The following is a 15,117-nucleotide window of genomic DNA, read 5'->3' as shown; positions in this document are numbered from 1 at the left end:
AGTAATTTTAATGGGAATACAGCAATCAATATTTGGCTTTTAATTAGGTTTTAGTGGGGTTATTTTGTGTATTTTTGTATGATTTTTTGTATCTTGTATATTGTATTTGTGTTTTTAATATGCTGTGAACCGCCCTGAGTCCTACGGGAGAAGGGCGGTATACAAATTAAATTAACCTAACCTAACCTAACCTAACCAAGTCCTGCCTTTTGGATTACAAGGGATGCCCGCAGTATTCATGCAGCTGATAAATGAGGTTCTCCAGGAGCACTTGTACAAGGAGGTTCTGGTGTATTTGGATGACATCCTAATATTCACCGAGATGAAGGAGGAGCATATCAAATTAGTCAGAACAGTTTTAAATAAAGTACGTGCAGCACGCCTCTATGCCAAGCTATCAAAATGCGAGTTCCACAAGGAAAAAATTGACTACTTGGGTTACCAGATTTCCCACCAGGGGATAGAAATGGACCCAGAGAAGGTACAGGGAGTGTTGGAGTGGACGCTGCCTCGCACATGGAAGCAATTGCAAAGCTTCCTTGGGTTCATGAATTTCTACAGACAGTTTATTTCCTATTTCACCCAAATTGCTCTCCCCATCAAAAATCTACTAAAAACAAAAGGGTGGGAAAACCGAAACCCAGTCAGCCGTTGAAATGGACTATGCAGTGCCAAGCAGCTTTTGAGAAATTAAAAAGACTTTTTCCGGCTGAGCCGGTGTTAAAATACCCAGACCTGGAGAATCCATTTGTCATTCAGGCAGACACTAGCAATGTTGTGGTGAGGGCGGTGCTGCTTCAAGAGAATCAGGAGGGGAAATTGCAACCTTGCGCGTACACATCCAAAAAGCTCACTGAAATGGAACAGAGGTGGGCAGTGTGGGAAAAGGAGGCGTATGTGATGCGATGGCTCTGCTCACGTGGAGACATTTTCTGGAGGGGAGTAAAATCCCCTTTCAGATGTGGACCTATCACAAGAACCTTGAAGCACTAAAACCCCAAGGAAATTGTCCCCAAAACAAGTTCAGTGGTCCCAGCCTTTCCACTGGTTTGATTTCTCAAATAAATACATCCCTGAGGGAAATAACTTTTTAGCTGATGCCTTGTTGAGGATGCCACAATACAAAGTCCAAAGTATTCAAACTTTGATGAACCCAAAACAATTAGCGGCTCCTGTAACCACGAGAGCTCAGGCAAAAAAAAACGAGGCCAGGGAGCAGTGACGTAGAGGCTCCAACCACCAGAAAGGAAAACCTTAGGAAAAACCCACCTTTGAACAGCAAATCAGGGATCGAGTTTAGACGAGCATTAGAAACTGACAAATGGCTCCTTAACCATAAGAACCTTTGCTCGATGAGGGACGAACTGCCCTGGGTAGGATAAAAGTTATACGTGCCAAAACCCCAGAGAGTAAAAATCATGCAACTCTGCCACGACTTGAAAATGGCGGGGCATTTTGGATTTGTGAAAACTCTCCATTTGACCAAAAGGCAATTCTGGTGTCCATCTATAAAAAAAGGACATTGAAAGCTATGTGGCAAGCTGCCCCGTCTGTGCAGTGGCAAAGCAGAGACAGGGGAAAACGATTGTTACAAGCGGTGGCCAGCCCTTCAGCACCCTGGAGACAGATCTCTATGGATTTTATAGTAGAATTGCCACTGTCACTTGGGTTGTGATGGACCTATTCTCCAAACAGATCCACTTCATACCCTGCCAGAAGATTCCCACTGCAAAAGCCTTAGACAGATTAGTTGTACTACATATATATCGGCTGCATGGGGCCCCACAACACATTACATCAGACAGGAGAGTCCAGTTCACCTCAGAGTTCTGGAGAGCTTTTTTGGACCTACTTGGTACCAATCAAGGACTGTCATCTAGTCATCATCTGCTTTGATGTATCCTTTATGGGGTATGAAAGGAATGCCTCGGGGCCATCTGCCTTATCTCAGTGCGCAGGGATGAACTGGAGAAGACCTAACAACCTTGAGAGAGGCGCCTTATCGGTTGCTTTCCCATAGCTCAATGTCACCTGTGGATTGGCCTGTTTGAACCAACCGGATGGACAGCTGGGGTGGGGTTATTGTTTCACGGGTTTAACCTATTGATTTGGGCGGGAAGTCCTCAGATCCTGCCTAGCTTTCCTGCTTTATGTACCTGCCAATAAAAGTTCCTTTTGAAATGATGCCATTTTCAAGAGTTCTGCTTTCTTGGTAGAGAAATGGAGGCAGGTCCTTACACAGGGAAATATTCAATCTTTGGAGAGTTTTCTTTTTATATCATAATTTTCCTGCCTTGGTGTGTGTGTGTGTGTTTTATTGCTCCTTTACTGCTCTATTATACACCGTATCTATATACTATTAAAACTGGCTTCTGCAACCTTAACTGGGTGGGTGAAAGGGTGCACACTAGGGCAAAACCTGTTGAACCAAGGTACCTCAAATGCATAATGCATCCAAAATACCCATGACTCCTGTGGAACTGAAATTTGGCAAATTTTATAATACATTTTATTATATAAACATTATCATAAAACAGTTTATGACAGAATACAAAATGTTATAAAACATTCCCTATGCTGATATTTGACTGTGCTTCACATCTCTGAATGTATCCCAACTTTTCTAATGAAGGCAGTGCATTAGAAAATCTGTCACTGTTGAAGGCTTTGAGGAATCGGATGAGGAAATATTTCTGAAAAGATGACCCAACAGGACACTGGTTGTCTAGTATACTACTAAAACTCTCATTCCCATAACTTTTAACAGGGAAAAATGATGTATCATAGGACAATAGCTTTTGAACTAAGGTGTCTCAAAAGGACTAGTAAACTGGGACCCATGACTCCTGTGGAACTGAAATTTAGCAAATTTTATAAAACATTTATGACATAAAACATATCATAAAATAGTTCATGATGTAGTATAAAACGTCATTAAACATTTCCTATGCTACTGTTTGCTAATGAGAGAGTTTGGTCTAGTGGTTAAGACACCAGGGAGACTGTGTCCCACCTTAGCCATGAAAATTGACTGGGTGACTTTGGGCCAGTCATTCTCTCTCAGTCAAACTTACCTTACAGGGTTGTTGCGGACAAAATACAATGTAATGCTTATAAACATTTTTATGTTTATAAAAAATAATAAAAATAAAAATAAATGAAATGTTTGACTATGCTATATAGTTCAACATGGAGCATTTTCAAGGGAGATACTTCTCTGAATGCATTCCAACATTTCCAGTGAGTGCAGGAACATTAGAAGTTCTGTCATTGAAAGCACTGAAGAATCCAGTAGGGAAATATCTCTGAAATGATGACCCAATGGGTCATGGATTAGTGTGTATTTGTGTGTGTGTGTGTGTGTGTGTGTGTGTGTAAATTGCATAAGAAATTTCTTTAAAAAATAGTAAATGCGTAATAATGAAAAATATTGGAGCATAAATATTCACTACCTGAACTGGATGTTGACCAAATGAGGCTGTGATCCATCAGATTGCCAGTATGTTTCTAGATTATCATCTCGTAACTGATCCACCCCAAATCCTATTTTGAATATACAGAAGCAGACAGTCTTCAGTATAGCATTCTTATGCAATCAATGTAACAAAATTAACTGATATATAATCTATCCTAGGATGCATACAACCTGTTATATTTGGAAGCATAGAAAAATACTAGAACATTGAGAGCATCTATCTACCGGTACCTATATGCTACTAAAACTCTTATGTCTGTGATCTTTAACTGGGTGGAATGGTGCATCATACGGTGAAATTTACAACCAAGATATATCAAATGGGCTAACTAAAGAATAAGTCTAAAATGCAGGGCCCATAACCCACATGGAACTGAAATTTGGCCAATTTTTATAAAACATTTTATAACGTAAACATTTATAAACCATTTTCTATAGTCAACTCCTGATGTTTGACTATCTTATGCAGTTCAGTTCACTATCTTATGCAGTTCAAGGCAGATACATCTCTGAATATCTCCCTGAATTTTTAAGAATTTTTCTAGTACATTAGAAGCTCTGTCATTGTTTAAGGCATTGAAGAATCTGGTCTCTGAAATGATGACCCAAGGGCCACGGGTTGTCTAATGGTAATCTAAAAAGCTCTTGTTAGTGAAAAGGAGTAGCACACCTTCTATATTCTTGAATCATTTTCTTGGACATCAAATGCCTAAAACACTTAAGTTTGATTGTCATATTGAATTTAAATTAAATCCAAAAGTTACTTTCTACTTTTTAAGGGAGTTTCTGGCCTGTTTATAAACAAGATGCTTCTGCAGTTTACCCGGTTTACAAGATGAAAGAGACCAAACAGCTTGTGAACCTATTTCTCGAACAGTTCCTGTCCTTTCCAGCTGTTTTGGATCTGCACCAGGGGGAGTCTTGTTAGCAGTGGTCATTTTTCACTAGGAAAAAAAATTAAAAGTATATTTAAAATATTCCACATTCAGGACAAAAGGAACAGTAAGGAAAATGTTGAAAAGGTCTGCCACAAATGTAGCAATCTTTGGTTGAAATATTTTAGGTAACCTTCCTCCACCCTCATTTTTTCCAGTGTTTCTCATTTTATGGACCTAATGGCTTGTAATTGCTGTAGACTAAGAATAGCAACATATTTTTGGGGTTAATAAAAACAAGAGCGAGAGTATGTTTAGGAATTTTAAATTTAAAACAAAATACAAGAGTGGAAAAAAGGATTGAGGTTAATCATGCTTATAATAAATTCTTGCATAAGCTTACCAAGAAAAATGCCTACCAATTCATTAAGCAGAGCTGGATATGGCTGTGCTATTGGCTTATCTATAGTCCTCTTTACCCCCAAATTATTACTTTGGAGATTTTACTGCAGATTAAATATCCCACAGAATAACCAATGAGGGAAAGAATCATCTAAATTTTATCCTTTACCCAAACTCCCTGAATATACTTTTCCCCTCTTCTACCACAATATCATAAAACAATTTGTCAATGTCTAAACTACCCCTCCAGGCCTCTGGACATGCATACAGGAGACCATAAAGTACAGGTAGGAAAGGACAAGAGTCCTGCTTACCATTTGATCAGACAATGTTAGAGTTCAACTAATATTTTCACTAAAAACAACATTCAGTTTGAGCAATGCAAAAGTTGTGGTAGAATCAGTGATCCATCATATGAGATTATAAATTAACCAGGATTACTCCTCAAAATCTTCTTATGGAAAAACCAAGGGATATTTCAGAACAAGTGGACTACAGACTATGTATAAGGATTGAAACTGGCAAGGTGAGAACTAATGATTTTCAATTCAAGCAGAACCATGCAAAGCTCCAACGTTCAAGGACAGAAAAAGGATACCCTAAAGACTAAAAGCCTAGGATTTAAACACTAGGTTTGACATATGTATACAGTTTGAGTGCTATGTTCTAGGCAGATCTTTTGCATTTCTATTACTTCCTTGTCTGCAGTAAGCAATTTTCCTTTTGCTATTTTGGAATGCAGGTTTGAGTTTCTGGAGAATCACTGTTGCCATGGCTAAATGGCTTAAATATTCTTCGTCATCCTCAGCCATTCATTCGTGCCTAACCCTCAGCCACTCTATGGCTCAGCACTCTTCATGCCCCTCTGTCTCACACCACCTCCTTCAGATCCGCCATGATCATCCAGTGTCATCTTTTAAAGTGTCCAGCCAGAGGATACTAGGGTGGCCCCTTCTCCTTTTTCCGCTGATCACTCCCAGCAATGATTGACTTTTCAGATGAGTCAGCTCTCATGACATGACCAAAGTCTGACAGCCTCTGATTAGCAATCTTGGCTTCAAGCGATATTTTGGGTGAGGTTCAGTCTAGGACTTCTTTGTTATTTTTGCAGTCCATGGGATGCATAATAGTTGCCTCTAACACTTCTTTGGGCTGCAGCACTTCTTTGGGTTTGGGGAGGGCAGTTAAATATTAAGACTGCAATAATACACATAGTTAACAAGATACTCTTATTCTGAGTACTCAATGTGGTCTTCTTGAGTTCCTACCAGAGTAGAAATGGAATATATATCAAATAATAAGTATAAATGATGCTCTGGAAATTAGCAAGCTATAAGACCTCACAAATCAAACCGATGCAAATTTTAAAAAAAAATGTTTTTCCTTCTCATTTCAAATACCCGAAAAATACAGACAGTTCTCAATTTTTTATGATTCCATAAATCTATCTCTCAGAACCTGGACCCCACTAAGACGGAAACAAACATCTCAATTTTCCCAAAACATATATATATCGATAAAGGAGAACATATACATACTGTATATTTAGAACATGCGCGCACACACATACACATAGGGGAGAGAAAGAGAGAGAGAGAGAGAGAGAGAGAGAGAGAGAGAGAGAGAGAGAGAGATCCTGGTATTACATTTATCAGGAAGAGTAAATTGAATAATATTAATTGTGAATATTTTTTACTATTAAAACTATAAAATATCAATGATAGCTAATTGGGACTGTATATAATAGTACTTCCTTGACACTGAATTTTTTTAAAAAATGCAAATTATTAGAAATGTGTAATGAAGATTGTTTTATTTTCTCTTCTAAGCTGAAGTGTTTCAGAAGTTGCTCAAAACCTAGACTTACTGCTGAGATGTTCCTTTTGCCTCACTGGCACACACTTGACTAGTTGCTCTCCTCCTCTTTCTCTTATCTTTCTCCCCATCCCTGTTTGATAATTGGGGCAGTAAATTGTAGCATATCTAGATTATTTCTATATATAATTAGTGTGAGAGAGATCTCATTAGTTGAAAAGCATCAATGTAGAAGAACATAAAATAGGACCTAGAACAGGAGATGTGACTTAATATTTTCCCATAGATAAAACTCAACAATGGGACTGTCTCTTAGCTCAAAGCCATTACAAGGCTAAAATGAATAATCGGCATAGTTCCATCCAGAAATCCTTGAAAAAACAGAATTATCAAAAATGCCTATTTTTCTTATATAATTGATGATTCAACCAATTTATTTTATACTTGAAAATAATCAGTGATGAATTTGAGTATAACTAAAAGTTATAGAGTAAAGGAGTCATCCGTACATTAAACATCACAAGACAATTTTTGCTGAAATCATATCACATATTTTTGCTGATATTCATCTTTATCGTAAAAATAAAAGAATAAAATTATTCTTTAGAGAGTTAACTGTATTAATAATAAAAATTAACAGGAATGGTTTATAAGATAATTACACAATGGGGAAAATTTCAGAAAGACCTTTAAAGTGTATTAATTACAGTTACTGGAGTGATTTCAAATATATTAATAGCAAGAACAGTTTCCAGTGCATTAGATCTTGTTTCCAAACTGTTTTTACATTATTTAAAATGTCAAGAATCTGTGGTTTGTGGCCACGTGTTAATTTTCTTTTAGAAAACCATTCTCCATTTTAATAATATGGTCCTTTATTGTTAAAAAACAGAATCTTCCCTGACATTAATGAGAAAATTTCCCTAGCCACAGGATTAGAAAACAAATATTTAGGAAGTCATAATCAAATCGTGACTTAACTGTATTACAGAAATAATACAGGTATTTGTAATTAAATTTCTGTGTATGTAGATTATTGTTTACAAATTTGCTACATTCTGATTTATTTATACCTGCCAAAAATAATCTTTTTATAAGTGAAAAATGAGTTACCAAATAAAGCCACTATGATAGCAGATGAAATATATCAAAGACAGCCTTAAAGAGAAAATTGTCCATAGATGAAGGGACAGAACAAAGCTTGATTTGGTATTCTAAAGATTTGGAGTCTTTGCTATAGAATACCTGGTTCCTACTATAATGCAATATTATTGATCTTAACTAAGAGCCCCAAGGGAGTTCTTCTTAATGCAGGATCCAGATGTTACACACAAAGTCCTTTAAGAAATGCCATTAAGGGATTTAAAGGTTCATAGCAGCATGGAATTGTTTCCCCAAAATACAGGTAGTCCTCAACTTACAACTTCAACTGAGCCCAATATTTATGTTGCTAAGTGAGAAATTTATTGAGTTTTGCTCAATTTTACAACTTTTCTTGCCACATTTGTTAAACAAGTCATTGCAGTTGTTAAATTAGTAACGTGGCTGTTAAGTGAATCTGGCTTCCCCATTGACTTTGCTTGTCAGAAGTTTGCAAAAAGTGATCGTATGACCCTGGGATACTGCAACTGTCATAAATGTGAGTCAGTTGTCAAGCATCTGAACATAAATCACATGACCATGGGGACACTGCAATGGTCATAACCGTGAAAAAGGATTGTAAAGTCACTTTTTTCAGTGCCACTGTAACCTCAAACAGTCACTAAGTGAACTGTTTTAAGTTGAGGACTACTTGCATACTGGTATTCATATGCAACTGACACAAAACTGCAATAACTTCAGATTTGCTAGCTACATTAGCATCTGGATAGCTACATTTACATCAGCAGAAGCTACCAGGCCACCATCAGGGACAACCATTATGTAAACACTAGAGCAGGGGTAGGCAACCTTGGCTCTTTTATGACTCGTGGACTTCAACTCCCAGAATTCCTGAGCCAGCATGGCTGGCTCAGGAATTCTGGGAATTGAAGTCCACGAGTCATAAAAGAGCCAAGGTTGCCTACCCCTGCACTAGAGAAATCTGTTTTGGAACAGTACAGCATAGCACAGATCCAATTACTCTAGAAAAGGTAACAAACAAAGGCAACATTGTTTGTATCTTATAATTTATGATTGTAACTATGATTTATGATCTATGACTTATCACTCTGTTATCTGTATGTATGATGAGAACTTATGCACCGGAGACAAATTCCTTGGGTGTACAATCACACTTGGCCAATAAAGAATATTCTATTCTATTCTATTCTATTCTATTCTATTCTGTTCTAAATTCTATTCCTGCCTATTTTCCCCTGAAAATAAAGAAACAGTATTATTAAGTTGGGTACTTGGTTCTACAGAGAAAATACCATCTCATCTGACAATTGTACAGTACATTATTTAAATCAGCCGCCTTCCAGAGAGCCATTTCTCCTGGATTAAGTTTCTGCAATTTTTACCTACTTTAGAACTGAATCCAACTATTTGTTCAAGAGGTCCACAGTCTTTTTGTAAAACTGCAGGGAGACTTGAGAATTTGAGGACAATAATGTCCAAACTCTAGATAGTGTCTCCTGAAGACAGCATGTGGCAGATATATTTTATACAGTATAAAAGATAAAACTTAAACTCTTTGGGTAAGCCAAAATAATGGGGCAGAATAGAAATAATATACAGAATATTGCCTTTGTAAACTTTTTCAAAAGTTTAGATATAATACTGAGGCTAAAGAAGGAAACAGGAGAATATCATGTTCAATGTTACTAAGAGTCACTATAGGACAAATTCAGTGAACAGTTACTGAATAGCTCCACTATCCAGTAAGCAGTACAAGTCATAATGATCATGAGTGTTTTGGTCTTAATCCTTGGATCGTATATAGACTAGAATAGATCTAGACAGTGTTTTAAAAAAAGTATTGTCCAGAAATGTAAGGTTAGGCCAGTCAATAACTGTATGCATCATTTGCAAGGCTTCAGAAGTTATTCCCAGTCATCTCCACATGCATGGAAATTTTAAATTTCTTCCCCAATAAAACAAATGGTTATGCAAATAACACGGTAGATTTAACAGTTAAAAAATAGATGCTTCTACATCCTCCCATGTGCTGCAAAGCACTTTACACACTTTTAAGCATCAGATTCATAGGGTACAAAGAGCAATTGGAGCTCCATGCTTTCTCTGAGGTCCAGAACTTGAACTTGTCCAGGGTTGACCAAGATCTACAGAATATCCAAATTCTAATTAATGTATCTTAATGAACTTCTTTAACTGAGATGTAGATATCACAATTTGGCAAGGCATTTTATTGGCTATCTCCAGCACAAGCTGTCAATACCATGATAACTAATTCACTGCAGATATGATTTTGTTTACAAACTGCAGGAAAAATTGAGTCCAACAGGCTTCAGCACTCATGCTGGAAAGTTCTTTTACTATTATAAATAACTTCACTGAACAGCCTCATGTAAATGAAATGGGGGGAAATTGCTATTTTGCTACCAAAGAATAAGGCCAAAATAAAGTTTGCAATTATTTATATCTTTAGTTATCCGTACTTTAATTAACAGTCAAATTAATAATCTCATTGCAGTTATTTGAAATTCTAGAGTGGATGGGTTTCCATAAACTGGTTGAGGATACTTCGGGATATCTAATATCTAAATTATTTCTTCTACTTAAGTGAGATTTGATCTTAAAACAAAATTTGGCTTCCCTATTTCAAGCACATTTCAGGTGTAGTATATGACAAGAGGCATAATAACCCCCATAAATCACTATCTTGAAGCATAACCATTGTTCAAACAATGTTCCTGGTAAGATAATGGAAGAATCTGATTACTGAAAATGATCTGGCCCCAAGGCCCTAAACAGATACATTTATACCTGAAATTAAAATATGACCGGTTTATGACAAGAGATATTGCAGATTATGGGACAGAAACAGTGAAAAAAATACCTGTTTTCAATTAAGTTCCAATTCAACCTTCTTTATTTCTTATTCTGCTTTCTTATCTTTTTTATGTCTCTCTACTTCCTTACTTGCATGGCACATTCACATTTTCTATGTTCCCTCTGTATATTTTTAAGAATATATATAGAAGCTACTTGGACAAGCAGCAAAACGTTTCAAGAGCAAAAAGAAAAGTCCATTTGCCATGACTCAACTTCCAGACAACTCTACCTGGATGACTGAAAATCCTCACAGATGCATTATATATAAAACACCTTATTAATGTTGCTCCCTCTTCACCTATAGTATTCATATGGATTTGTGTACGTTAGTAGATACCAGATACAAAGAAAAATGCGCACGTGTAGCAAAGCTACGACAGAAGCTTCTACCCTACCCTACCCTACCTTCCTTCTCCTAATGTTGCTTGTAGCTTTAGTCAAAGCATCAAGGATGGTCCGCTTAGGTGCGGAATAGCCTCCGTTCTACAACAGCTTTCTCCAGCATGGAAGCTTTTTTCTTCGCTCTAAGTTTTTAAATACTTTTTTAAATGTCTTTTTAGAAAAATACCGAAGGCCACTTCAATTTTTCGGTTTTAAGAGATCCCTATATGGTGTGAAACAAGACTAACGCCTGTTAACAGCAAGGCAAAACGAAGATGGTCACTAAACGTTCCCTAACCTCCAGTAGTAGCACGCGATAGAAGACTTACTTACACGTCCCGCTACGGTAACAGCGCTACCTACTTTTTGGCCACGCCCTTCCACTCTCCCCAGTTCTCGGTTAACTGATCGTCTAGCATCAGGGGTAGGCAACCTGGGCTCTTTTATGACTCGTGGACTTCAACTCCCAGAATTCCTGAGCCAGCTTGGCTGGCTCAGGAATTCTGGGAGTTGAAGTCCACGAGTCATAAAAGAGCCAAGGTTGCCTACCCCTGGACTCTAGCTCCGTCTCCTCCCCGCCACCCGGTCGCTAAGTGATGATGTCAGGCAGAGTGCCACCTCTCGCTTGCACTTCCGGCGTCCGGTCTCGTCTATGGCGCTGTGCGTATCTCATTATAGACTTCATCTCTATAGTGTGAGGCGCCGGCTCCTCCTTTAAGGGTGGCGGCCATTTTGGCCGGGTGGCAGTCGGAGCACATTGTTCCCGTGTCCACCTGCGAGCCACGGGGGCCTTGAGAGTGCTTCATTCGTAGCCCCCCTTCTTGTTCTTACCACCTCGGACGGGAGATCCGTCTTCTTCCCGCCTCTTAATTTTTTCCTGGTAAGTGGAGCTAGCGGCTAGCGGTAGTTGGGCCCGGTCCTCTCCTTCTCCGATCAGGTGGAGTGGGCTTGGTGGCTGTAGATAGGGGCTGGCTGGGCCGCGGCTGTCCAGCTGCCTCGAGGCTTCTTTCCTGTCGCGGTGAAAGAGAGGGACTGCCTCGCGTGTGAGAAGGTAGAACAAGCCCTAATTTGTACTGCCGCGGTTCCATTGACGCCCCTTCTTCATCTCCGGAGCACGTTTATTTCTTAGCCCTTATATATTTATATTTCGCTTTCTGAGTTGGCTCAATGTAACATGCTTTGGATCGCCCCTACAGCCCTTCATCCTCATAACGGTTGGGCGAGGAAAAAATGGCCGCAAAGTCTCTCCTTAAACCAGTGGTTCTCAACCTTTTTAATGCCGCGACCCCAACCGGTCGTAAGTCGAGGACTAAACCGGTCGTACGTCGAGGACTACCCAACCGGTCGTAAGTCGAGGACTTTCCCTCCCCGGGAGCGCCGCGCATGCATGGTTCCGCCCCCTGCGCGTAGCTGGCAAGCGGCAGAGACGGAGCAGGCCGACCACCAGCTGGCCCAGCCCAAGGGAGGTAAGGCACCCGCCGGAAAAGGGGGAAAAAATGGCGGACAGCCTTGCTTGGCGACCCCCATGAAATGGTCGATCGACCCCAAATGGGGTCCCGACCCACAGGTTGAGAACCACTGCCTTAAACAGTTGAGAAGACTTCAATTGGATTCCAATCCGGCACTTTTCACTACGACACCGCAGTGTTACACCCCAGTTGAACCCCTTAACTCTTCTCTCTTGGTAAATTTAGGTCTTCTAAGTAGATAACATAAAGAGCATTTTATTTTCGACAAAACTCTTTTTCAAGGAATTTTAAATTTCTTCCCCAGTAAAACAAACGGTCATGCAATTAACACGGTAGATCTAACAGTTAAAAAATAGATGCGTCTACATCCTCCCATGTGCTGCAAAGCACTTTACACGCTTTGAAGCATCAGATTCATAGGGTACAAAGAGCAATTGGAGCTCCATGCTTTCTCTGAGGTCCAGAACTTGAACTTGTCCAGGGTTGACCAAGATCTACAGAATAGCCAAATTCTAATTAATGTATCTTAATGAACTTCTTTAACTGAGATGTAGATACCACAATTTGGCAAGGCATTTTATTGGCTATCTCCAGCACAAGCTGTCAATGCCATGATAACTAATTCACTGCATATATGATGTTGTTTACAAACTGCAGGAAAAATTGAGTCCAACAGGCTTCAGCACTCATGCTGGAAAGTTCTTTTACTATTACCGGCTTATTTCAAGACACTTTTAATCAGAAGGGTCCCCCTTGCCCCAGCTGTGGCACCCTGGTTAGAGAATGTCCCTTTCCCCACTTATCTGTTATCTTTTCTGGTCCCAATGAAATCCTTTTGATTTGACCATCAAGATGGTCATTTTTACCTCTGCTTTTAGATATTATATTTGTTTAAGCTTTGAATTTCTCCTGTGCTGGAACCCGTGTTAGTGAAGTAAGTAAGTATGGTTTTAATGCTATAAAAAAAGATGATCATGGCAAAGTGTTAAACTCTTGTGTACACCAGATAACTTGCAGTGTTCATATTAGAAAGTTGATAAAAGAGACAGCATAGTTATCAGTGTTAATTAGGTAGAGATAATTGGTACTAGTATAATCCCTAGATATTTAAATAATTTTTCTTTGACCAGCAATGTTTATTAACGTAAGTTAACATTATAAAACTGCTTTATGAGTCTTGTGTTATGCTAATCATCTACAACAAGTGGTTGTAAACTATTGTATGTGAATGCTTCCCATATTTTCAGTAGTTCAATAATTATGAACAGATAAAATGTTGGCTGTCTGGAGATAATGTAAATTGGGGTTCAGCAACATTCTGAATTTTTAGAGAAAAACTGCTTTGGAGTTTGGGTGTATCTAATGCAAGATAGCACCTGACAGGAACTAGTTAAATCAACACCTTTGGGGTTTTTTGGGGGGGAGGGGTGGTTTTTGAGATTGTGCCACAGCTGCAAATAGTAGCCACACAAATCCAAGAAAAGTTTATGTATCATTATGCAGATTCAGTGCTCTGAATCTGTTTTTTCTTTCAAACACAGCACTGCTCAGTACTTTGCTTAATATCAATGTTATTTAGTTTTACAGTCCACTGATTATCTACAAAAATTCATTTAAATAACTCTTAAAAATCAATAAAATTACTGTATTATATGAAAGTTCTATGTATTTTATGTGGTGAAAAAATGTAAAATTCAACTAGGCTATTCAAAGCATATATATTATCTGCAGTTCTGTGTACTTGATCAAATACTACTAATTGGTTTTTGATTTAGACTTTGATACCAGATACACTTAAATGCTGTTTGAGCACCATATTTTGGCAGAATAGTGGCTATAAATTCAGTAAACAAGAAAATAAAGTTTTTAGTTTTAGGTAGTCCCAGTAGAAAAGAATATATGTAGCTCAGGATTGAGCTGTGCAGTCCCTGTTGCTATCTGAGATCAATTTGCTTGAAGACATTTCATTACCCAGCTAGATAACATCAGGGCAACTAATGCTGCTGTGATGTTACCAGAAGAATAGCTAGTGCAACTAGGACAAATCATCAATGCACTGATGATGTTACTTAGTTGGACAATGAAATGTCTGCAATCAAATAGCCAAATTCAGAGAGCATCAAGCCTCCAGAGTTTTATGCAATATACGAAATGCTTTGTATTTTAATTATTTAAGTGAGTCTTATACTTGGACTAGAGCCATGAAATGATGCCTGCCTTTTTTTCTTTTTATTGTGTATATCATATTTCTTCTGAAAAAACTAATATGACTACAGATCTCATTCAGAATTTGTCACATCTGGCGATAGGGAGTATATGAGAAAAAAATATGGATAACTTTAAGCAGTCAGTTTATCAGATTAAATGGACATCAGCTATTGAAAGTCACAACTTAAGAATTGAGCTTTTTCAAAAACTCTTGTGTCATAGTTCATATATTGTTTGTATTGCTGGAAAGCAGTCAGATTTGTATTCTGTGGAGTTTGGTTTTAAATAGTATACCACAGAAGGCACTGCCATGGAAGAAAGGCTACGTTGATTTTAGCTTTTCCTGCAGAGATCAATGCAAAAGTGAGATAATACACTTTCTCCCACCAAGCATGCTTATTCTTTGACTTTACTTTGTGGATGGATCATTGATACCTACTTTTCTTCAGTGCCTCCTGGATATTTATTATTTCTGTTTGTTCTTTTATTCTAG

General features: G+C 38.3%; 1 protein-coding gene across 5 annotated transcripts in view; it reads right to left on the bottom strand.

The window, feature by feature from the left end:
• The window catches only part of ANAPC10 (anaphase promoting complex subunit 10), a 36,317-nt gene extending 24,896 nt beyond the window's left edge, over positions 1-11,421 (bottom strand). Inside the window, exons 1-3 of one of the 5 annotated variants that reach the window (XM_015814516.1) lie at positions 11,311-11,421; positions 4,299-4,419; positions 3,453-3,543 (exon numbers count right to left, since the gene is read on the bottom strand). In XM_015814516.1, coding sequence (XP_015670002.1) covers positions 3,453-3,543; positions 4,299-4,413 — 206 coding nt within the window. In that variant the 5' untranslated portion in view covers positions 4,414-4,419; positions 11,311-11,421. Of the gene's footprint in view, positions 1-3,452; positions 3,544-4,298; positions 4,420-10,570; positions 10,705-10,971; positions 10,989-11,276 lie in introns of those variants that run through there. The other 4 variants (XM_015814517.1, XM_015814514.1, XM_015814513.1 and 1 more) reach the window with 4 other exon arrangements.
• Positions 11,422-15,117: the final 3,696 nt, after the last annotated feature.

The sequence above is a fragment of the Protobothrops mucrosquamatus genome, unplaced genomic scaffold (assembly GCF_001527695.2).
Source record: "Protobothrops mucrosquamatus isolate PMUCROS unplaced genomic scaffold, P.Mucros_1.0 scaffold259, whole genome shotgun sequence".
Classification (NCBI taxonomy): domain Eukaryota; kingdom Metazoa; phylum Chordata; class Lepidosauria; order Squamata; family Viperidae; genus Protobothrops; species Protobothrops mucrosquamatus.
The sequence above is the reverse complement of the archived record's forward strand: the minus strand, read 5'-3'. Positions and strand labels throughout refer to the sequence as shown.